The sequence below is a fragment of the Panthera leo genome, chromosome D4 (assembly GCF_018350215.1).
Source record: "Panthera leo isolate Ple1 chromosome D4, P.leo_Ple1_pat1.1, whole genome shotgun sequence".
In the NCBI taxonomy this organism is placed as follows: domain Eukaryota; kingdom Metazoa; phylum Chordata; class Mammalia; order Carnivora; family Felidae; genus Panthera; species Panthera leo.
This window is the reverse complement of record NC_056691.1, coordinates 58,269,784-58,292,350: the sequence shown is the minus strand read 5'-3', so window position 1 is coordinate 58,292,350 and position 22,567 is coordinate 58,269,784. Positions and strand designations below refer to the sequence as shown.

The 22,567-nt window shown below is 50.7% G+C and overlaps 1 protein-coding gene across 2 annotated transcripts in view; it reads left to right on the top strand.

Annotated features, from left to right (window-relative positions):
- The window catches only part of PAX5 (paired box 5), a 187,754-nt gene extending 178,362 nt beyond the window's left edge, over positions 1–9,392 (top strand). For both annotated transcript variants that reach the window (XM_042913784.1, XM_042913782.1), the window contains 2 exons: positions 1,829–1,915; positions 8,146–9,392. In XM_042913784.1, the coding sequence (XP_042769718.1) occupies positions 1,829–1,915; positions 8,146–8,222 (164 nt within the window). In that variant the 3' untranslated portion in view covers positions 8,223–9,392. The remainder of the gene's footprint in view (positions 1–1,828; positions 1,916–8,145) is intronic.
- Positions 9,393–22,567: the final 13,175 nt, after the last annotated feature.

The window sequence follows — 22,567 nt, the reverse complement described above, 5'->3', positions numbered from 1 at the left end:
CGGCCGAATGGACCCAAGACCTGCACTCCCGGGGGCTGGAGATCCAGGAGGCTTCCCGGAAGAGGTGGCCTTGGAGCTGAGCTGGCCGGCAGGCATGATGCTGCTGGATGGAGAAGCAGAGACAGCCTTTGCCAGCAGATGCCCTGGGCCCAGGCGCAACGCTGTCAGGAAGTGCCTCTGATGGGGCAGCCCGGAGCCCTGAGGGGAGGGTGGCTGTCCCCCTTCTCCAGGCTGCTCGGTCTCTCTGATCCCCCACCCTGCCCCCTAGGAGGAGGAGGAGGCACTGATGGATATGCGGAGGCTGGGCTGCTGCGGCCCAGCACTGTCACCATGCTCTCCCTCCCTACGCCGGAACCTGACACGCTGACCACTGAGGCATAAAAAACAGAGAATTGGAAGGCTCAGCCTGTCAGGCTGGGAGTGGCCCCCAGAGAGGCCTGAGGAGGAGCACATGCGTGTGTGTGTGTGTGTGTGTGTGTGTGTGTGTGTCTGTCGCATGCTCTGCCTGTGGTTGCCTGTAGAAATGGGGAGGAGGCTAGCTGGGCCCAAGGGGTGGGAGCGGCTGGCCCCGCAGGCCTCCTTTATTGTTCCTGCCCAACCTGGGGGAGCCCCCAGGGACCCTACATCTGGGCCTGGCTGCTGGGGAAAGAGCAGTGCTCCAGGTCCTGACTTCTGGTTGGTCCTTCTGGAGGCCCCTGCCCTTTGGCATCCTTGAGAAGACTCCATGGAAGCATGTTTGGGCCCAGGGTGGTCTCACGGGGCTGTATAACTCCCATCACCACTGCCAGGGAGGGGTGCACAACTCTGTAACCAGTGGCTTAAAAAGCCAGTCAACGGCCAGCTACCAACAGCCTGGGCCAGGCATTGAGGTCTCTGCTATGCATCAGGCCCAAACCAGGCCCTCTGGAGTCCCAGCCACAGGGACAAGACGTGCAGGGCCCTCCTGCTACAGAGCCAGGACAGCAAGGTTTGAGGGCAGGGATTTTGAACTCCTTTCCTATGACTGGCTGGTGGTAAACAGGCTCTTGTGGGGCTGAAGAAAGAGCACAGGGAAGGGCTGGATGCAAGAACCACTGCCCCATGAGCAGCTGGGTAAGAGGGAGCCATCCTCCAGGCCTGCTATGCCCTTTTCCCCAGCGCTGCCCGCCCCCCTGCCCCCCCCCCCAGCTTGTAGTTCCTGCCTGAGCACACCTTTCCAGTGCCTGCAAGGCCCCCACCCACTCCCCCTTCTGTGCTCCCCAGCCCTCTGGCTTGTCCCTTCATCTCAGTCAAGTGCCATCTGCCTTCTCCTGGCTTTGGGTCTGAGTTTGTGTCTCATCCTCCCCATTAGACCAAGGCCCACAGAGCAGCCACCTCTAGGTTTACCACACAGAGGGCCAGACTACAGTTGAGGTTGCCTTTGGCTTCTCAGTTCAGAGCCACTCGGGAAACACATGGGAAGTGAAATCGAATCCACACTGGGGCACTGGAGTGCCTCAGTCAGGGCTGAGAACCAGGCAGCCTGGAGCTTTGAACTTGGGTCAAAGTCATTTTGTGAGAGACCCTTTCACCTGTAAAATGGTCCAATAACCCCAGGGAACACCTGGCTCATAGTAGTTTCACAGTACACATTTTAGAGGCCAGTATGTACTCCCACTGCTGAGAAAAATGTTATAGGGGGAAATACAATACCAATGATAGTTGTCCACTGAGTCAGGATGTGGACCAGACTTGCCTTTATTGGTTACAAAAAATACCTGCCGTTAACGTAAGAGGCACATGCCATTGGCATTTTCCAAACCTGATTTGACATTTGGTTCCTGTTTCTCTCCCCACCCACCACATACAGGGAGTGAGTTTTCCGGGAGCCCCTACAGCCACCCTCAGTATCCCTCATACAACGACTCCTGGAGGTTCCCCAACCCGGGGCTGCTCGGTGAGTACTGGTAGAGGCCCTATGGGGCCTCTGGGTCATCAGCTGCCCCATTAGGACTCCTCTTTGGGCCAGGGTCCTTGACAGCCTGAGTTTTGGTCACTGATTGGGGATGGGTAGTCTGGGGGTTGTGATGGGAGCTTCAGACAGTAAACACACTGCAGCCCACCATGTACCCTTATCCCTCCCCCAGAGGTTTTGGTGGATAAGGGAAAATGGCAGAGAAGGGAAACAGAAAAAAAAGGGCATTGAAGAAATGAGAGGAATGTAGAAAAATTGCCTGCCCAAGAGTAACATATTTCTTAAGAATCATTGAATATTCCAGTGAGAAATTTCTAAGAGGCAGTGAGGAGGCCGACTTGGATTGATTGGTAGTGGCTACCCATCTTGATAAGGACTCTGAGGCTTAGTGATTGATTAGTGATGTCTGCCATGGACATCAGCAGAGCCAGCTCCATTTGGAAACTGATTGCCCTGTGGCTGAAGGCCTTCCAAGTCATGCCATTCTGAGCTCAGTTGGAGCCCAGATTATCCATTGCTGGGGCCAGCCTGATCTGTGTACATCATCAAGGATATCTGGGCCACTCCAAAGATCAAGCAGGGCTAACTCAGCCCTCAAAAAGCCAAGGAGAGCCTTTTGTTTTGTTGAAATTAACTTACATGAAACCAGCTGGTGAGTGATAATGGGAGCTCAAGTTTCTGGAGCATGAAACCAGGGCCCAGGGCTGACAGATGTCACTCACCACGTGGGGGCAGCGCTAGCCAATGAGCCTGCAAGTGACAACACTGATCCTGCCCCAGCAGTCAGCTGAGGAATTTCTACACAGGTCAGGAAGAGCCTCAGAGACCATCCAGGTCTGTCCGTCCAGCTTACTAAGGCCTGCTTAAATCAGAACCTATTAATTCCTGGATCCTAACTTATTTTAGGACTGGAAAACAGACTTCATCAAGAAAGCAAGAACCTGGTACCTTCAGACTCAAATTGCCAGGTCATGGGTCTTTGAAGGAGGCCTTGAAGTCACGATCGTGATTAGGTGATTAGGACAGACACGTGACATAGACACATAGACCACCCTTTCATGTACTTGGGCCTCAGGCTGCCCAAAGCATTTTGGCATATTATGCAAAACTTGTGGGTACAATAAAGAACAATGCCGGTTAGTACTCCAGGTCCCTATGTCTGGCGATGTCACTCATAGAAGACCAGGGTCTTTTTTATGGCCTCCCAGAGGGGCTCATCTGTGGACTATGTCTCAGACTTCTTTTTTGGTTTTGGTAAAAATTAATTCTAAGTATGGAGCCATGTCTCCACTTACCTAATGCTTTTCCTTAAACAAACCCCCTGAGAGACCTGGGTCTCAGCCTCAGGCCCAGCTGTCAGTCTCAGGAGGCAAGGGCTAACCATGGTCTCCCTGAACCAGAATTCTAGCAGGGGTAGGGGCAGAGGGATGGGTCTGGAGCCCAAGAGGATGGCAAGGGGAGGGTGGGACTAGACCGCATCTGAGGCCTTAGCTGCTCAAGCTCAAGTAAAATCCAGTTCACATCCCCAGTTATCAGGCACGGGCTGTGTTTCTGGTATGGAAAGGATGTAGACTCTGTGTCAGGTCGCTCCCAGGCTGGAGGTGAGGGAGCCTCAGGCAAGTGTGTCTGTGCTGGGAGGTGCTTAGTGCCTTGAGAGGGACCAGAACCAGTATGGAGAGAAGGAAGAAGAAACAAAATCCTGTCCATCTAAATGAGTACCTGCTAATTGTGTGGACACCAGGCAAAAACTCTTCGTGTGGGTTACATTATTTTATCATTTCAGCAGCCCAAGGGAGCACATACTACTATCTCATCACATACATATGAAGACAGTGAGACTCAGAAAGGTTAATTAGCTTACCTGAGGTCACACAGCATGCAGGTTGCAGAATGAGGTCTCAGACTCAGGTTACGCGGAGCCCAGAGCCTATTTTCGTAACCAGCGTGTGATGTGGCGCTCTCATCCCCTGACCAGTTACGTCCCAACGGTACTTCAGCCTCATCCCTCCATAGGAAGCTTTGCGGGTCCTAAATACAGACTATGTATGTGATGAGAATAGCTCTGGTCAATTTTTGAAAGCCATGTTATTGTATTCACCTGTCAGAATTTCAGTTGCAAACAACAGAATCCACTCTGGCTAGTTTAAGCAGAAAACCAATTTGTTGAGGGATATCGTGGGCTTCCAGGACCTCCAGGAGGACCAAAGAGACACGGGTCGGGACACACAGCCAGGAACAACACGCAGCCACACTCCCAGGGCCGCTCTAGCCTCCTGCTGCTGCCGGTTGGCCCTGTGCTCTATGCTGCTGCACTAGCCAGGCTGCTGGGCGATCCGAGCAGATCGAGTCCCTCAGCCCACTCACCTCCTCAGGCTGCTCCCTTTCCAGTCAAAACCATTTGCCAGGGAGTCTAAATGGCAGAACCTAGGTGATATACCTGTGCCCTAGCAGCACACGACTGGGAGAACGAGTTCTGACTTCTAGCTCGAAGAGGCGGGCCTCATACCACAGGAGACCCTGCAGATACAGGAAAAGCTTAAACAATGTTGGGCAGTTACAGACGTGAGAGGTGGCCCCTGCACCATCCAGCTCTATGACCTGGGGAATCACGGTCAGGTCATCAACCAGTCTGGGCCTCAGCTGCCTCAGGGGTAAAGTGAGGGTGATTGCCAGTGGCAGCTTCATGCAAGCAAGGAGCTGATATGATGCTCTCTTGAGGCCCACAGCCCTGAATGAGCAGGGATCCCACTTTCCTGAAGATGGGTGAGATGCCAGGTTCCCTCTACCATAGTCTTGCAAATAAGCTCCAGGCCCACTCACATCTCCCATATTTCCCTTTACCCAGAGCGTCTTCAGGGCTTTAAGCTGAAAGAATCCCACTGCAGCAGGGAGCTAGACTATTTCTGGGGAGGGCACCAGGGGTGTGGAAACTTGTTCCTCGGTTCCATGGTGCTCCTGCTAGATCCATGGGAGCTGTGGAAACAGGTGAGACCCTACACACACACACGCACACGCACACGCATGCGCACTCACACCCTTGCCCACACTGTCCAACCTTGGCCAGCCTGGTTGAAGCCCCCTTCACAGAAACACCACCAAAGTGGAGGGACAGTGCTGCCTAATGAAGCTGCACACTGACTGCTCAGGTGAACTTCCCTCCCCACTGAGCCTCCTCTGCAGGAACTGCCTGTAGGTTGTCCACACAAGGCCCAGCCAGGGCACGGTGATCAGGCTGGGAAGGCACAGAGGCAGGCCGTGGGGAAGAAAGCGATGGTCAATTAGGATTAGAATGGGGTGTGCCTGTGGCCACTCTAAGGGGATGAGAGAGTGAGCAGGAGCCTGAAATGATTGTGCCAAGAAGTAAATTGATGATAATGAGAATTAGAGAGGAAAAATGACAGAAGAAAAGGACAAGTTTATTCTAGAAGGAGGTCTAATGGGCACCAGAAAGACAGAGTGCTTTGTAAGGTGCTGTTTTTATTTCTTATGGTAAATGCAAGCAGTTTTGATTTTGCAGGACAGGCTGGCCAAGAGATTAGGCTTCGAGAAGGGAGTGAGTCAGAGCCGAGGGTGAGAGGTGGCCAGTGGGGAGCTCAGAGGGCTGAGCCAGGATCGTCCAAGAAGCCTTACTTCCATTTCCTGTCCCTCGAGGCCCATTTGCGAGGACAGCTCCTGTGGTTTTCCTGCTCCCGTGCCATGCCCAGGCGTGCAGGGATGCCCCCACCATAGGCACACACACACGTTCCTCTCGCTTGGGCTCAGGCAGCAGGCAGGGCTAGCACTGCAGATGCTCTGTGGGTGACTGTCTTAATGCTGTCCCCATCCCAGAAGAGAGAGCAGAGGAGGCCGGCTGACAGGTGTCTCTGAGTCAGGGCTCCAACTAGGAAGGTCACAGAGGAGGCATCAGAAAACGCATCTCTGGGAATACGTAGGCTGGGATTGGCGTCTTTGCCTCTGGAACAGCATAGCAAGGCACTGCCTGCTCCTCCTCTGTTGTCATTGCTGCCTGAGCCATATTGCCTCCCAGGGAGGCAAAGGGAGGAAGTAGTGTATCTGCTAGTTAGGACTGGGTTTGGAGGGCCACTGTGGCACATGCTAGAGTGCCTCCCCGCCCCAGCTTGCCCTCTTGATTACAGATTAGCTGTGTGACCTTGGGGAAGCTGCTTATTCTCTCTGCGCCTCAGTTCCCTCATCTACTACACGGGGACAATACTAGTTCCTCCCTGATGGAATGGTTTTGGAAATGGAAAGAGTTAATGGCTATAAAGGGCTTAGAAAAGTGCCTATTTCCAAGGCACTCTCACATCCTTTTCTCATGGTGCCCTCATATAGCTCCATTGTGACCCCCTTTTACAGATGACAAAAATGAGGCTCAAGGGAGGGAAGCCACTTGTTCAAGGTCACTCAGCCAAGAGTGATAGAGCCTGACTAGCCACCTCCAGGCCTTGGTGCTCAGTTATGGTATCCGGGAGAATTGCCAGGATTGGTTTGGATTTGGCTGAGATTTCAGAATAAATATGGGCCGGTTCCCCTGGGGAATTAAGAAGCTCACTATTCCCACCCCAAGAGATGTATTGATCTATGATGGCAACGAGGACCCCTACTGCTGTCCACTTGGATAAACACAGCCTCCAGCATCGTGTAGGCCATGAATTGCACTGTGGTAGAAAGTGTCCTGAATCCAGGCCAGGCTGTGGCACTGAGAGGCCCTGTGACTTTGGACACATGGTTTTGGTTTGTTGAGCTTAGTTTCCTCATCTGTAGAAGGAGGCAACAGCCTAGCCTTTGTGGTTCTGAGAATCTGCTGGACTCCCCTCAGATTCTTTCATCCCTGGGGAGGAGTCAGGGCACAGAATAAGCCTCCTGGAAGCCTCATCCAAAGCATGTAGTCACAGAATGAAGCCTAGAGACAGTGGGAGGAATCCAGCTTGGCCCTCACACTGGCTCTGTCTGGAGGTCACGGGCAGCACCTGGCCCTTCTCCCACGTACTCACATACCTCAGTCTTCCCATGTCCATATCTTCCTGTCCTCCAAACCCAGTCCAACCCACATCCTCCAGGAAGCCTGACCCTGCCAGAATAATCTTGAATCCCCCAGAGCTCTTCTCTTGGAGCTCAAATCCCCCTCCTGACTCTGAACATTGGTCTGTGTGTGATATTTGTGCAGCATTGCCCCTTGCTGCAGTAGAGCCAGAAAATAAATGAATGACCGGGCAGGGGTCTTCACTGTCGTTCGTTTACTCAGTGCTGTTGTTCACTGACTCAACAAACCTGGCTGTGAGCACATGCCACGTGCCAGGTTACACACTGGGGACTAAAGAAAGACGCCAAGAAGAGCAGCGTCCAGCCTCTGCCTTTGTGGGGCTCTCTATCCACGGGCAGAGAAAGAAGCAACTGAAGAGGTGATAAGAGCACATGGTCCAGGCTGCGGCAGAGTGTGAGCTCGGGGCAAGGGGCTTCAGGAAGCAGAGGATGGGAAAAGGCATCAGAGAGTATGATAAAATGGGCTGACTCACCTGCCCTCTAGGTTGAAGTGAGACAACACATGTGAAGGACACTGCGGTGTGGGGCAGAAGAGATGCTCATCCAGTGGTAGTTACTATTAGCATTAGGGTCTGTGTGAGATGCCTGCAGAGTCTGATTTCACCGGAGTGTGATGTGTGAGCGGTGTGGAGTGGGAAGCAGTGGTTGTAGGAGGTAAATCCAGAGAGGTCGGCGGAGCTAGGTCCCGACGTATCCACAGGGCAAACTGAGAAGTGATGACTTTCCATCCTCTAGGTCAAAAGTTGGCAAACTCGTTCTGTCAAGGGCTGGATGATAAATAGTTTAAGGCTTTGCAGCCTGTGTGGTCTCAGTTGCAATATTCAGCTCTTCTGTAGTTGCGTGAGAGTATCCACAGACAACACAGGGAACAAATGGGCAAGGCTGAGTTCCAGTAAAACATTGTTTACTGAAATAGGCGGCAGGGAGGATTTGACCTGAGGGCCCCAGTCTGCCCACTCCAGCTCTAGGCGGTGAGGAGGCCTTGAAATCTTGTGAGCAGGAAGCAACCCTGATCAGGTTTGCAATTTGGGGAACAGACTGGGACAGACTGGCCTGGACTGGCTGGGAGGGAGGAAGGGGCAGGGGTGGGGGACACTGGTGGAAAGGGGACCCCAGGTATGGGGCACGAGGTCACCCTCGAACTCTGTGCTCTCTTCTGTCTCTCGCAGGCTCCCCATACTATTACAGCGCCGCTGCCCGAGGGGCTGCCCCACCTGCAGCCGCCACTGCCTATGACCGTCACTGACCCTCGGAGCCAGGCAGGCGCCAAGCACTTATAACACATATCACTGAGGGCGATAGCCTCTCAGCCCCTCTGAAGACGGCCAGAGGGGCCCAACGAGACCATCCCCCAGCAACCCCCACTCACCTGAAACTCCCTCCCAACCTTTTCCTGCCAGGGACTCTGGGGTTCCATGGTAAGGCTGTTGGACTTGTAGACATGCGTCCATTTCTAAGAGTCAATCAGTGAGCTTCTCCCAACAGCAGCTGGGTCTCTGCAAACCAACGGACTATTCTTCAGACAACTGTAGCCCCAGCCTCGCCTGCCAGTCCCCAGCTGTCTGACCATCCACCTGTCTTCCTGCCCCAGGCCTGGGAAGGAGAGCTTGCTTTTGTCGCTTCAACAGCACCCATGTAAATACCTTCTTGCTTTTTTGTGGGCCTGAGGGTCCAGCTGAGCAGACAGCCCACCCATTTTGCATCCAGTACTCCCGATGTGTCACAGGAAATCTTAGACCTGTGTGCAGAGTATCCCCTCTGTTCTGGCTGCCCCCCAAGGGTGGGCTTGGAGTTGTCCTTGAGACTAAGGATGCCCACCTCAGGGCCCAGCCTCCTGCTCATTGCTACTTCTTTAACGTCTGGACTAGGAGTCTCATCGGGCTAGTTATGCTTCAAGCTTCCCCCCTGAGAACCTCCTCAGGAGAAACACACTCTGGAGAGATGCCCTGGCTTCCTGACTTCATTTCCCTGGGCCCAATGCAGTGTGAGCAGCTCTTTTCCATATCAAAGGACTCAAAGAGAACTGTCTGGGAGAGTCTTCAGCTACTACTCTAAAGTAAGATGCTGTCCAAGGTGCTGACTGCATTGCGGACTTTGAATGCTAGGGCTGGACAGGACCCAGGAGACCATAGTCCTAGGCGGGAACCCCAAGGCCCTGGAACCACTGAACTGAACTGGGATGTGTTTTCTGAGGAATTCCCAGGTTCATATCACACCGGACACCCACCGTGGACATTTCTCCCACCCTCCAGGATGCCAGAGAGTGGATTCTGGGCAAGCCTGTCCCTGCCATGTAGACAATGATTAACAAAAAGGACTTTCCTGCACTGAGGACCACAAACACCTACAGAAGTCAGCCAGAACTTCCTGATCAACCCCTCCCCACCCTCGTGGAGCCTAGTATGCAGCTGGGAATAGAGGTGCTGGGGTGGGAGCAGATGCCTAACCTTGCACAGTGGGTATGTACCTATTGATGCAAGGGGTTGTGATGGTCAGAGCCATGGCCAGTGGCCCCAGGAGCCTGGAGAGGGGAGCTTGGAGAACTCGCTGTGGGCTGGTGAGATCAGAAAAACCCACCTGGGAGGATGCAGGGGACAGAGGAAGGCCTTCTGGGAAGATTAGGACAGGCAGTGAGGAACTGGTGTCTGAACTGGGAGTGGTTTTGAAATAGGGGTACCAGGGGCCACCATCTCTTCTCCCAGGGCCTCAATTCCTTGAATAGTTTCTTTTGCCAACTCAGAACAGCAAGGTGAGGCACTACCCGAATCTGGGCTGAATTACAGTGAGAACAATGGATGTTGCCATCTCATGTGACAGTGTCCCCAATGTTGGCACGTCACCAAATTGGCAAAGAGCTGGGGTGGAGAGAGCCTGAACTTGACGTTATTGGGCCTGAGAGGTCTTGTCCTGGCCGTACCTTTTCCTTGCTGTGGGACCTCAGACGTTCACCTCTCTGAGCCTCAGCTGCCTTGGTATAGCAGGGTCACCTGCAGGGTCATCCTACAGCTCTCTCCTTGCCTTCCTCTTTCCCAGGATGCTGGGGCTGTAACAGAGTCATCTGGGGCATGTCTTCCACTTCTGAGCAACCATACAGGGTGGGCACCCGAGTCCTGCTAATATTTGGACCAAATAGGAAATAAGAACACCCAGAGGCGTGGGAATCAGCCTTGGGGAAGACCTAGTCCAACTTCCCTCAGGGGAAACTGAGGCCCCATTTGGGGAAGCCCAGGACCATGCAGGGAGATAGAACAGACCTCCTCTGGCCACCACCAAGTGTTTTCTCTCCAACATCCTACGAGGCGGTAGGACAGAAGAGGAAACTGAGGCTCAACAAGGTGGAGTCCCCAAGCAGTGACTGGCAGAGGTGGAGCTGGCATTCAGCCCCCTGACCCCAGGAACAAGGTGATCCTCCCATCCTTGGGGAGGGCAGTTGAGAGTGAGGGCAGTGGGAGGTTGCTCTGGGTCCACTGCCACAGATGGAGTGTCCTGGGCTGTTAGCACTGCTGAGGGAGCCCAGGCACCCAGGGCAGAAGTGGAGCCAGTGAGCTCACTGCAGGCACACCCACCACCTTGGAACCTTCTGGGCAAAGAAGGGAGGCAGCTGGGGCAGAGCCCACCTCTGAAAACAGGATGAACGAGCTCCAGCCTCTACCTGCCAGACAAGGTAGGAGAAGGTATGTTAGCTGGCCTCTCCTTTCCTCCTTCCCTTCCTCCCTCCCTTCTTCAGGAAGTGATGGGGTCAGGCCTTTGACCTCTTGCATCCTCATCTTTGGATCCTTGTCGCTCCTTGTGGTCTCAGGCTGTTGGGAGGTCAGCCTTCCCTGAACCAACAGCCTGAAGCGCACACTAAAGCCCATCTGGCCCCATACTGTTCTTTCTCCTTGTCCTGTGATGAGCTCCCTCCATGCCTTTCCTCTCTGAAGCTCTGCTGGTCTTCAGATCGCATTGGTATTTATTAGACAAGCACTTGATTCCTGGGCTGCCAGGCAGAAGCACAAGAGCACATGGACGCACACGCATGTTCTCACACATGTACCTGCTCTCCCCAGCTCAGAGTTCCCATGCTGGTTGAGCTGCCCGGGAGCTCAGAGAGAACGGTTCCGAAGGACACAAGCCGTTGAGTAAATGCCAGAGAATTCTGAATGAAAAACACAAGGTCGGGGCTTTCACCAGCATCGTGGCTGGAGGCCTAGGGACCTTCAGCCCTATGTTCCAGCTCTGACTTTTGGAAAAGGACCTTGTGAATTTTATGAAAAAGTTTCATACCATTAGTCTAGCTCCAGCCTTGAAAATTTGATGACATATCAAATCCAACATCCCTTTCCCAAGGCGCCTTAGTTAGGGTTAGCCTTTTCATAACTGACATTTGTATGGTGCTTTGCCATCCTTGACCATTCTCTGGGGCAAAGATCACAATGCCCATTTTACAAATGGGAAAACTGAGATTTGGGGCTTCCACGGTAAGACAGAGCTGAAGTGAATTCTCAGATCTCCAGGCCCCGTTCACCCTCCACAGAATTGCGCTCCAGTCATGGGAGCCTATGACTTAGACACACCCTTCAATATCTTAGAAACCCCCTAGACCCACAATGAGGAAAGAAAGAACAGGGACCCAGAGGCTGGCCTGACCAAAGGGCCTGCAGGCTGGTAGTTTTGCTGGTCTGACTTGATTCCCATTAACACCAAGACCTACAAAGTCTTTGCCCAGATTCACTCACATCAGTGCTTCTGAGGTTTCATCAGACTCCTTCCCTGCTGTGTCCCGAGACTCCGATGGGATTGGATCTTGTCCAGGACTGTACCATCAGCCCTGGCAGGGCCTGGACATGGGACCAGATCTGACCTCTGGGGTCTAAGTTTCCAGTGGCATGAGATGTCTGTCGTGAGATGTTATGAGATGTCCCTCACTCTTTTCTTTATCCTTCCCGCTGTGGTTCAGACTCTAGGCCTGGCTGTGACAATATACAGGAGTCCCCTAGCAGGCCCATTAGGGTACTCACAGGCCTGGGAAACACAGATCACAATCTCAAGGGCCCCAAACTGCTACTTTCCAGGTCAGGCAGGTGGAGTAATCTTGCCACTCAGGCAGGGCATGAGGCAGCATGGGGTGGTGGGACCTAAGACAACCCGGTTGCTTACCCCATTCAATGGCATTCAAATGTGAAAGCTTTTAAAATGCTCTTCCGGCCAAAAAATATGGGCGAAATTTGACCCACTCACTGGCAACTAGCTTTGTGACTGTCAGCACAGAGCCCAGTGTGGGGCTCGAACTCATGAACCACAAGATCATGACCTGAGCCAAAACCAAGAGTCAGACGCTTAATCGACCAAACCACCCAGGTGCCCCTGTGGCCCCCAGTTTTTGTCCAGTGCTCCCTTTCTTCTTCACCTCCTTTTTTTTTTTAAGTGTATTTGTTTTGAGAGAGAGAGAGAGAGAGACAGCAAGGGAGGGGCAGAGAGAGAGGGGGACAGAGGATCTGAAGCAGGCTCTGTGCTGACAGCAGAGAGCCCGATGCGGAGCCTCAAACCCACAAACCGTGAGATCATGACCTGAGCCAAAGGTGGACACTTAACCAAGTGAGCCCCCAGGCGCCCCTGTTCTCCACCTCCTTGCTCTTCATTGAAGATTTGGGGGGAGATGGGAGCCCAGAGAGATGGAAGATGCGGTTCAGATTGGCCAGTCGCTGTCAGGAACAGGCACCCCAGTCCTTTCCACCTCCCTCCTTACCTGGGTTCTTGCAGGACGTTTGGGCTTTGAAGGTGGGTGCGGTAGAACAGTTGGAGGTGGTGGGGGGTGGAGGGATTGTTGGTTTTGAGAGGAGGTCAGTGCTGCTGGGGCGTTTCCTCTGTGCAGGGAAGAGCCCCAGATGTGGCCACAGGGCACTGAGGGGTGAAATCCCTTTATGAGAAGTCACATCCCAGAGCAATTTGCCCTGCCTTTTGCAGCCTCTGACACCAGCTACCCCCTTCTGGATGACATTTCAGCTAGAATTTAGCTCCAAGCTATGGGGAGCAAATCTTAAAAACAAACCAAGCGCTCCTGACAAATACCTAGAAACAAGATATGTCTGAGACACAGCTGCCCCGAGGGTAGAGAAAAATCCGGGTCCCTGGATAGGCCAGGCCCAGGCTGGTGTGGGTGGATCCCATAGCACTCAGCTAGACCAGCTCCTCGGTGGCCCCACTAAGAACCTGGCTCTGCAGCCTTGGCCTTGTCACCCATCTAGGAGCCTGTCTCTGATGGTTTCCAGGCACGCACATCGGTGCTCCTGGAGAATTTATTCCTTTACTTCTTTTGGCCTCAGAGAGGTCCAAGGCAAGTGCATTTCTTAAAAGGTAACAAAACACATTATTGGAAAATTGGACAGTCAGGCCATGACTCCTAGCCTGCAGTCTGCCCCACCTCCCAGCAGCCCCTTCAGCCCCTTGTCCCCTGATGTCCCCTTACCTCAGGATTCCCTCTTGCATATTCATGGTGGAGCCATGGTGTTGATCTGCACTTCCCCACTGTCAGCTCATGGCTGCACCTCCAGAGTGGCGGCCAGGTCCCGAGGGGCTGTGGGGAGGACTGGAAGCAAGTCCCTAGCCTGCCCGCTCTCCTGAGGAGGGGTCTGCAGTGTCTCTGACATGGGCTGCTGCCAGGAGCAGGCAGGCACCAGACTTTCTTGCATTCACTGTAATTTCTCAACACTGGGGTCCCGTTCCTGGACCACCCCCACCCCAGGATCAAAGGAGACGTCAGGATCATGTCCCTGCCAATCTAGAGTTTGAGTCCACGTGTTCCCAGGGGTCCCATTTAGCCCATCTCTGAGTTAGGGGCAAATGTAACCACCGTGCAGTAAGTCTAGATATTCCTCTTCCCACATCTTAGACCCCTGAGCGGCATAAGGAGAAAATGCAGCTGTTTATATATTTATTGAGGAAATCTTAATGAATTCTAAAATGGGGTCAGTCTCAGGTAGTGTATTTGGCCTGTGGGCAGGAATCCCACCTTTCAGCTTTAGACAGCTCTGAGCATGGCATGCGGAAGGAAGTGTGAAGTAGCAGGGGAAGGGCGAGACCGGGAGTTCTGTGTCCCCTTCCCTGACTCTGAGGCCTGGCTGGAGGGGGCCAAGCTGAGCCTCACCCGTCCCAACTGCGGGCCCACCCAGTCCTGCAACTATGGCCACCAGGCCACCCTTATCCCCCAAAGCACCATGCTTACGACCATGTCTCTCATCTTCTCTAAAAGCACCATTAAGAACAAGTGATTTTGGATGATGGATTTTTGATTTACAAACGGTGCATTTCCCTTGGAGTGGAACAGAAAGGAAACCATTTAATGGCTCCCTATTTTCAAGCATGAATACATTTTAATGAAACTATTTTATTGTATTTGAGGAAATGGAGAGTTGAACATTCCAACCAATCAATAGCCAATTAATTGCTATAAAGCTAAAAATAAATAAGTCCTGAGTCTTTTTGAAATGCCCTGCAAAGCTCAAAGCCTCTGGATCAGCCCTTCCCCTCCATATGTGTGCATGTGAGTGTGTACATGCACATACACACGCGCACCCCTGTACCTCAGACATACTTGAAACTCAGAGATAGTGCTGAGTCTCCTCATGCCAATTCTTGCCTGCTCTCCTTGCCTTTGGTCAGAGATGGTGAGCAGACCTAGCAGCAGCCCATCCCTTGGCCCCGAGCCACCAGCTCAGAGTGGGGTATTGTGGGCACTGAGGGCCCCCTCCTTGGCCCCAGCTGCTGGGCCTCTAAGTCTGGGCGGAGGGTGGAAATCTGACTTGGGTGTTGCCCTGACTCTTGCTGGAAGACGCTGCCCCGGTTCTTCACCCTCTAGTGGCCTTTGGACATTGACTATTTATAGAAATAAATGCAGATTACATTGCAAATGGAACTCTTTGCCAGGAAGACACATGGATTTAGCTTTTCATTCTTTGAGACAGTTGACTTTGTCTTAGGGACTGACCTTCCAGCATCAAAGAAATACATATCTACTATATCCGCCAAAGTTTGTGATGCCTGCATAGACGCTTACTTGTAAAAAAAAAAAAAAAAAAAAAAAAAAGTACAAAAAAAGTACAAAAAAACAAAAAACCACAATTGAATTGCCTTTGAAAGTAGGAGATGATCTGTCTCCAACAGATTGAAAAAAAAAATGCTTCTTAAAAATGTGTATGTTTTGTATTCTTTTTTTCTAGTAGAAATACCTGACTTGAAATATTGGTGGTTTTTTTTTCTTAGTGACGTGTGTTGCTTTTGTGTGTAATAATATTTGAATGTAATTACAGCAGTGCCGATTTGCCAAAGATGTTGGACATATTTTTCTTTTGTTGGGAGGAGGGCAGGGGCTTGGGGTGGGACTTGGGAGAAAACAGGGGTGGGATTTTGGTTTCATTTTTTACCTTTTTTTTTCTTGTCAAACTTGGAATTTGTGGTTTCATTCTAAGTTAAATGGTTGACTGCAACACTTTTCTTTTAGATTAGTTGGAGAAACTTGCAATAAGATTGGCGTAGTTTCAATATCTGTGTGTCTTTTCATGAGTGACTGTTACTTGTGAAGGATTGATTTTATGTAACCTTTATGTGAGATAATTATTTGTAAATATTTGCCATAATTTTATTGGTTCCTAAAATAAAAGTAATTTTTTAAGTTCAGGAAAAGAATTGTATCTCATTTGTTTTTCCAACTTTGTACAACTTGCATTTGTTTTTAACCTTTGACGAAGCCACATGGGCTGTGGGGAACTTTACTGGCTCTCCTGATGAAACCAGGGTCAAACAAATCTATGTAACTAGAGTGCTGTGTTGAGGCATCGGACCGTGGCCTGGGCAGGGCAGGGGTTCCCAGGCAAGCCGCCAGCCACTTGGCAGGGTGGAGCCCAACCCCGGATTTGACACCTAGCTCTGATATTCCACAGCCGTGGAACCTTGGTGAGTTCTGTAACTCAACTTCAGTAGCTCCAAAATGGTCGGTAACACCTGCCTCATTTATTCATTCAACAAACACCGAGGACACAGCAGCGAACGGGGTTAACCAGGACCCCAGTGACATGAAACTCACAATCTACTGGGCTCCTGTGTGGGGAACGTGAACACACACTGCATGTGTGCTCGGTGACCGTGTGCCCTTGCACACATGCTCTTAACCTTGATCCAGGCTGGATCTTAAAATTGCCTGAAATCTAAAATATCTGTTACCCACACACCCTTGACATGCAGACAGAGCTTAGGAGTCCGTCCTGCAAGGAGACCTTGGGCTCCAAAGTCACAGGCTATCCCCCGCCAGACCTCAGAGCCCAAGCGTCCACGATCCTTCTGCGGAAGGTGCCCTGTCCCTATAGCTTCAGAGCGGAGCATTTGGACTGCATAGGAGCCCAGGAGTGGCTTTCCATCAGGGGCAGCTGCAGACCTGAGCCCTGCCCCTGCTGGGCGGTGTCAGTCTGCAAGGGCAGGCAGGGACCGCGGCGCCCCTTGGCACAGTGTGTGCGACGCGGTAATTGCCAGAGATGGAGTGGGTGAGTGACCGCGTGGGGGCCGTGGGCTGTGACTCATTCATATTTAATAAAGCCGGCTGTGCGGCTTCCATTCATTTTGGCAATGGATGGTGACGAAGGTGATTCCTGAGGGAGAGAGAAGGATGCTGGTGCAGCGGAGCACTGGCCCAGCTCCTTTCTTCCCAGCGCTCGAGGCATAGGGGCTCGAGCTTCAAAGACAAGTGGCAGCATTTTGGAACTGAAACTTGGACCCTTTGGTGAGGCAGAGCAGGCCCCTCTGTCTCTGATGCCACGGCCCTCGTTCCTGGCTCCCCTGGGACAGAGGGGCCTCAAGCCTGCCCTCCTCAGTTATGGGACACCAGTATATGCAGTAACCCGGGCACGTGCAGTCCCCACATGACGGCAGAAAGGAGGCCACGGCGAGGCCTCCAGTTAGGAGGGTGGAAATGCCAACCTTGAGTACGCTCAGGCAGCCTTCAGCAGCCTCAGTGACCATCACAAAGAGGAGGAGAGGGGGATGGCTGATCTGCCATGTGAGACTTAAGCCTTAGGCCCATTCGTTCCCTAAACTCCCACCATGCTAGGTGCTGGGTAAAGAGGTGATCCGTGGAGGGATCAGGCTGCATCAGGGCTGTGAAAAAGGCAGAAGGATAAAGGCTCCTAAGTGCCTGGGCTGGCTCTCAGCTCTAGATCTTGGGAGTCAGTTTGCTGGTATGAGCAGTCTCCTCACTTCTAGGAGCCTTGGTTTTTTTCTTCTGCACAATGGGTATAAATCTCATAACATTTATTTTGAAGATGTGAGGAATACATGTGCTGTGCAAAATTTTTTTTCTAAATGACCAGTGTGAGTTTGCCAACCTCTTTCCTCACTTGTAAGGAAGCCAGATTTTTACATCCAAAGGTAAAACTCTAGGCGGAAGCTTCTTTGAGCCAGGCTCACTACCAAACTCAGGAGGAGGGTTGCTGCAGACTGAACGTTTGTGTCCAGGCAAAATTCCTATATTGAAACTTAATCCCCAGTATGATGGTATTAGTAGAAGAGAACTTTTGGAGGTCATTAGGTCATGAGGGTGGAGCCCTCATGAATGGGATTAGTGCTCTTTTAAAGAGACCCTGGAGAGTTCCCTCATCCCTCCCACCATTTATGGACATAGGAAAGAGGCCCTCACACATACAAATCTGCTGATGCCTTGATCTTGGATCCCCAGCCTCCCACACTGCAAGAAATAAATGTTTGTTGTTTAAGCCACATAATCTGTGGTATTTTTGTTATAGGACTTGGAGCAGACTGAGACAAAGGTAGAATGCAGAAATGAACTATCAAGGAACCTAGTGAAGCCCTAGGAAGATCTTTACTTCACATCTTCCACTCAAATAAGCCCCTGGTGGATTGAAGGTTACTTTTTTTTTTTCTTTAAATAGACTTGAAACTCACGACTCTGAGATCAAGAGTCGCATACCCTACTGACTGAGCCAGCCAGGGGTCCCTAACCAGTTACGTTTTAAATATTTAAAATAAATCTAGTAGGGTTTGTAGATGAATATATCTCAAACTTCCTTATGAAATGTGACTTTGGAAGCTTAAAAAGATGGAAAAAATAGAATTTTGGCTACTTAATTTTTTTAACTTTAAATGCACAAAAAATGAACACAAAAAGGACAAATAACTTGGAAAAATAAACCTAAGTAACATGAAGAGGTGCAATGCCCTTAATAAATGAAAATTTTGTATGCAATGATATGAAGACTACTACTATCCCCAAAGGAGAAATGGATAAAGGACTTACCTAGATCACTCACAAATGCAGACATATTAAATATAAGTAAATGTGCAATCTGGGATTAAAAGCAACATGACTCAACTTCACAAAGATCTCTTTTAAAATACCCAGTTCTGTTGGGGTGCCTGGGTGGCTCAGTAGGTTGGGCGTCTGACTTCGGCTCAGGTCATGATCTCGCAGTTGACGGGTTCGAGCCCCGCATCAGGCTCTGTGCTGACAGCTCAGAGCCTGGAGCCTGCTTTGGATTCTGTGTCTCCCTCTCTCTGCTCCTCCCCCACTCACATTCTGTCTGTCTGTCTGTCTGTCTCTCTCAAAAATAAACATTAAAAAAAATTAAAATACCCAGTTGTGTCAAAGGTCTAAAGAAATGGACACTTATGCTGCCACTGGGCTGTCTGACAATATGAGGCTCCAGGCCTGGGTGCTGGCCCCAGGGACACCTGGAGGAACAGGTGCTCCAAAGTCGCGGTTCAGGTATCCTGCACCCACACCTGCCCACTCCCAAGTCTGTGGTTTTTCCACTAGGCTGGCTGCCTGTAGGATGACATCTGCAGCCCAGATCAAGTGGGAAACATGGTGTTTCAAGCCCAACAGTGTCATCTGCAAGGGCACGCAAGCAGCAGAGTTTCCCACATTATCCACAAACATGTGTAAATATCACGACGGCTCATAATGTAACCAAGAAAATCACTTCCCATTGTTTCCCCTTCAGTGATATTTTCTGCTTGGCTGAGTTTGCTTAGCACACTGGAAAGGCCAACTCATCAGTTCTTGTTGTTAATCAAGAGCAGTAATTGTCCGAGTTCAAAGCCTCCTGACTTAGACTCTGCTGAATAGGATAACAAGTTCCAAAAATGCTAAGTAGTAGTTTCTATAAATGGGACTTTTTAATAGGGAAGGCCCCTGAAGAGGGTTTGGAAAGAAAACCTTTCTGTGAAGTGGAATTAAAACATTGTGCATACTTTGTAGAGCATGGCAGATACATTCCTGAAACTCGTAGAAATTCTTACAGTGTGGACAGTGTGGATGCAGGCTAATTTTCTCATTTGCTCTGTGAACTCGTGTGTCCGATAAGGCAGTGCCAGCTGATGCAACAAACATACCCTATAACTGAAATGTCTCCACACAAAAGCATACACCTTTCACTCACCTGACGGTTAAATGTGGGTGTTCCTGGTAGGGAGGCAGCCTTCCACAAAGTGACTCAGGGATCAAGGTCCCTTGTATCTTTTGGCTCTGCCCTCTTTATGTGTAGCCTCCAAAGTTGTTTGTCTGCATCAAGGCTGCAAAAGAGATAAGCATCTGGAGTATCATGCCTTGGAAGATTTCCACAGGCAGGGCTGGAAATGGGAGACATCTTCACTCACATGTTATCGGCCACAACTCTGTCTTGTGGCCAGACCCAACTGCAAGAGAGGCTGAGAAATGTAGTCTACCTGTGTGCTGAAGAAAAAGAGGAAATGGGTCTGGGGATAGTTAGCCAGGCTGTATCTTCATGACGCCACGAATTCCAGAGCATTTCAATCTCAGCTTCACTCAGCTCTTTCCTGCCACCTCTGAGGCAGTGAAGGACGAACAGCCTGAAGCAAAAGGATGGCATGAATATGTCCTGCCCTCTCCGCTCCTCACCTTTGCCCTACCCTCGCCTGAACTCCAACTGACACCAGGTTTGGAGAACAAGTGTATTCCTGGCCTGCAGGTACTGAAGGAGTCCCACCACTTGTCATCTGCAGCTTTGCTCCTGGTCCACTCTGACTCCTGGTCCGCCCTGCTTCTCAATGCAAGACTCTTCGAGTTGAGCTCTGATCAATAATACCCATTAGCATTTATTAAGCACTGTTTACCAGGTGCTGACACTTAGTAGAATTTTTCCTGTTGTCCCCACATTGCACAGCCAAGACCCAAAGTTGAAACCCAAAGTTCTTGGAGCCTCTACCAGTTGGGTCCAGTCACCTTCTACAGTGCTACCTGAGAGATGACAATTTAAAGAATGACTATCAATAACATCCTCCTACCTTCATCCCTCCAGTACAAATATAAGAAGACTGAGACAGAAACAGGTGGCCAGCTTGGGCAAAATGCAGGTTCAGGTGTCCTGGGGCAGAACTGCTGCTTCCTATCTCCAAAGCCAAGGGAAAGTGGCTTTAAGAGCATCCCTTGGAAGTTTGGAGGTATTTTCAAGAAACGAAGACTGGAATTTCACTCCTTGTATGGCCTGAAGATTTGGTGACCTGTGCCTGTGTTTACTGAAGAAGGGGAAAGGAAACCAGACAAAAATATGGGTAAGCCTTATGGGTTGTGGGGGCACTATAGTTACTTGTCACCTTTACAACGCCTTACTGGAACCCTGCCCCAAAGGGCCTCTCCCTGGTGAGGGGACATCTGAAGGCTGTCAGCTGGAGGCTGTGTCATGTGGTGTGTGATGACCATCTTTGGTGGGGCTGGAGGAAGGAGAAGAAGCAGAGTCAGATCTCCCACATCCAGGAGTCAGGGAGGGGAGGCACACAGGCTTTCCAAATTATGGTAAAGGTGAGGAGAGTCTACAGATGTTATTAAAGTCCCTAATCAGTGGACTTTAAGTTAATCAAAGGGGAGATTACCCTGGTGGGCCTGACATAAGCAGGTGATTTCTTTAAGAGTATCTAGATGTCAGAGAAGCAGATGCCCTACTTTTGGCCTTGAAGAAGCAGAGTGTCATGTTGTGGAGAGGGCCATGTGGCAGGGAACGGTGGGCAGCCTCTAGGAGCTGAGGGCATCAGTTGTATAACCACAAGGAACCAAATTCTGTCAATAATCAGTGAACTTGGAAGAGGATCCCAAGCCTTAAATGAGATTGCAGCCCCAGACAATATTTGAGTTCAGTCTGGTGAGGCTTCAAGGGAAGGACCAAACTCCTGACCCACAGAAACTGTGAGATGATATATTTATGTTGTTTTAAGCCACTGAGTTTGGGGTTGTTATGCAACAATAGAAAACTAATACAGTTTCTCTGCAGGTTATGGGAGCTAAATAAAGATGCTGTCTACTTGGGAGGATGAGGGTAGAATATCAGTATTGAGTTACGTTTGAGACTAAAGTTCCAAAAAGAACAGGACTGAGCGATAAATTCCGGAATGAAACTGTTCTAATAACGAACTTACTAGAAAGTTCTAAAATATGCCTAAGATGTCAGTAAAGAGACTGCTCCCCTACCAGAAAAGGTGGGGGAGGGGATAGTTCCATAGAGCACAGCTGGAGCAGCTGGGGGGAAAGTTAAACCATGTTCATACCTCAAAGAACTGTGACTCCTTAATAAATGGATTTCACATGCATTATCTCATTAAAATCCTTACATTAACCCTATGAGATAAGTACAATTGTTAGGATCCTCACTTTTACAGGTGAGGAAACTAAGCCTGGAGAGCTCAGATATCTTGCCCCAGCTCACACAGCTGGTGAACAGTGGGGTCAAGATAAGAAGCCAAGCTCTGTGATCCCAGAGCAGAATCTCTGAGAGTCATTGCACTCTGGCTGTGGGCTGAGTTTGTGAGTGGCCAGTGCCCTGGTCCAGCCACAGACAGTGAAGTCCTCATGGAGACACCAAGAGGATTTTGTTACTCCTCTTAAGAAAAGTACTCCCTGGGTGATACCTCTGGGCAGAGTTCCAGGGTTCCCTTATCCTAACATGCCTCACCTTGGCACTCCTTGGGTTCAGCTGAATGTTGAATCCAGGGAAAACTACAATTCCAGTCAAAAACCATGAATCAACTGGAATTTCCTGGAACCATCAGGGTCTACATTTTTAAAATGAACTGCCCGTTGTTTTCTCCTTCCTCCAGCCAATAAATGCTCCTTGATTTCTGCTCCATGCCAGGGTCTGGTCTGGGCACCGCGGCTGGGGACAGAGATGAATGAAATATGAACCCTGCCCTCATGGAGCTCCCCCTCTGGTAGTGAGGAGGCAAACCATATCAGGACAATGGTTGCACGAGCAAGTGGTGTCTGTGAGGTGCTGTGGGACACCCAGGAATGACAAGCAGGCACAGGATGTGGTAACAGTCATCATCACCTTTGCTGAGCAGTTAGGATGTGTCAGCTCACCAGGTGTAGCTGCCACAGCCCTGGAAGAAGGACCTCTATCTTCCCCAGATGTGCAAACAGGTTCGGAGGTTGGCGTGTTTGTCGTTTTCCTCATTTTCCACAGAGAGATTAAGCTGTCCCGGGAGGAGGTGGGCTGAAAGAGGAGCTGGATGGATGTCCATTTGGCAACATTGAAAAGGTTCCTCTGAGAGTGACTGGACTGGGGGCCTCCAAGGTATAAAATGGTATTTCATTCA